Genomic DNA, 1,981 nt, shown 5'->3' on the forward strand with positions numbered 1-1,981 from the left:
ATCAGCCTTAAAAAAAAAAATCCCCCCCCCCCAAAACTTTTTTACCATGTAGCCAAGGCCTAGCTTTACTACTCAAGCAACAGACTTCCTTCCATTACCAATTATTTTTATACATGGGATAAGAACAAATATAAAAAAAGCTGTTTCTTGATACAACCCCCCTCCAGTCAATATTTTTTGACTTTTGTAAAAGTCATACAACTGACATGAAAAATAGGTTTATGATTTCACATTAATCAGAATCTTAAGCTACGATACCAACCAGTAAGAGTTCAAACACTCAGTTACGACCAGGATTTTTATTAAAGATTTAACATCAAGATAACTGGTAGGTTATTCACAAGATAACAGCCTGCTTGCCAGACTAGATTTATGTTTTCTACTATTACTGGCCATTAAGTTACTTGAGGAAGGCCAGTTGTTACATAAATTAATGGTGGCTTTATAAACAGAGAAACTAACAATAATACTGTTGGCTGGTCATGATACGCGCACAAAAGTAAGCAACATATTTGTTCTCACAGAATCATAGAAAATTAGGGTAGGAAGGGACCTCAGATTTCAAATCCAATTTTCAAAACTACAAGGCACTAACACTAGCCAGATAAACATAATTAAAATAAAAGTTACACAGTAACTAATACCAGCAACTAAGCTAAGCTGTTGGCCTGTACATTTATTCTTTAGCATAACAAGATAAGTCATTAGTCTTTGCTTTAAATAAAGTGTATTTATTTATTTAAATAAAAATTTAAAATAAATAATTTTATAAATAACGCTGCTAAAATAGCTGTTGACACAATGCTACAATCTCCTGAGATATAATGGAACTTTAACCTCCAAGAGTTAGCACATATAAAAAAAAAGTCGGTTGTTCCCTCCACTTCACGCACACGTGAGCATAGATAAGCATGCAAAAATGTACTTACATTCCTATTAAATTTTGTGAAGGAATGATGCATATAAAACCTGTGCATGTAAACAATTGCAGTATTTATTGTAAGTTGAGACCTGAAAGACAGCATTAAGGAAATTTCACATCACCAAAGGATTAACAAATTAAGAACATCAAGCCACAACTCTCCCCTACAACACGTCCCAAATTGGGATGTCACTTGAGTCAGCTCTGCTCAACTGGGGTGAAAGGACCCACAACTGGTACAACACACTCATGCTAGTGCCTTGTACATTAACATCTAGTGATAAGTTTCTTCTTGTATGTTATGCTTTCAACTGGCCAAGCATTCAGATGATCCCTGGGTTCTTCCGAATGCTTGGCCAAAACAAGGGTTGTAAAGGACCTCGGGAGGTCACATCCAGTCCAACCCCCCCGTCAAAGCATGACCAGGCACTACATCATCCCAAAGCCGAGGATTTGCCTAAAAAACCCAAAATTCTCCCTGTCCTTCATTGGGCTGCACAAGTGGAGGTAGCTACAAGAGATTTGCCACGGGAAGGAGACTCCCCGCCTCCAGGAGTATTTCGAGCACCTGTTTAAGCTCGGCTCCCTCTATTAGGCTGGATCAACCAGCAGACAAGAGCAGGGCCTTTTTTGGTTACTGCTACTGCTGCCTCAGATAGAATATCATCATAATATTAATAAAAAAGTCGACGGCTGAGGGGAAGGGAAAACCCTAGGGGCCGGGAGCTTCAGCCTCCTGCCCGCAGGCCCGAGCGGGCCAAGGAAATCCGACCCCGGGGCGGCGCCGCCCGGCGAGGGGGCTCCTCCGTCAGACACTGCCCCTGCCCTCCCGCGAGGCCGCAGCCAACAGTGACTGGAGGCTGCGGCCCGGCCCGGCGGATACACGTTGAGACGCTGGCCCATGTCCTGGATGAGGTTGGCCGCCTGCTGCCGGTACGAGAGCTCCTTATCGGCCTCGACGCCGCAGCGCCGGGACGGCGTGCTCTCCAGCTGCTCCCGGCTGAAGAACCAGCGCGACGCGGTACTGGAGCCGCCACCGCCCCGCGCCGCCGAGCCCGC

General features: G+C 44.5%; 1 protein-coding gene across 5 annotated transcripts in view; it reads right to left on the reverse strand.

Annotated features, from left to right (window-relative positions):
- The window catches only part of CCNT2 (cyclin T2), a 47,687-nt gene extending 45,770 nt beyond the window's left edge, over nucleotides 1-1,917 (reverse strand). For 2 of the 5 annotated variants that reach the window (XM_019522500.1, XM_019522499.1), the window contains exon 1: nucleotides 930-1,018. Coding sequence is in view for 2 of the 5 variants with exons in the window: in XM_019522502.1 (XP_019378047.1) it covers nucleotides 930-1,011; nucleotides 1,806-1,825 (102 nt within the window). In the remaining 3 variants the exon portion in view is untranslated. Of the gene's footprint in view, nucleotides 1-929; nucleotides 1,376-1,805 lie in introns of those variants that run through there. The other 3 variants (XM_019522502.1, XM_019522498.1, XM_019522501.1) reach the window with 3 other exon arrangements.
- Nucleotides 1,918-1,981: the final 64 nt, after the last annotated feature.

The sequence above is a fragment of the Gavialis gangeticus genome, unplaced genomic scaffold, assembly GCF_001723915.1.
Source record: "Gavialis gangeticus isolate Ggan-Ray unplaced genomic scaffold, GavGan_comp1, whole genome shotgun sequence".
NCBI classification, from domain to species: Eukaryota; Metazoa; Chordata; order Crocodylia; family Gavialidae; genus Gavialis; species Gavialis gangeticus.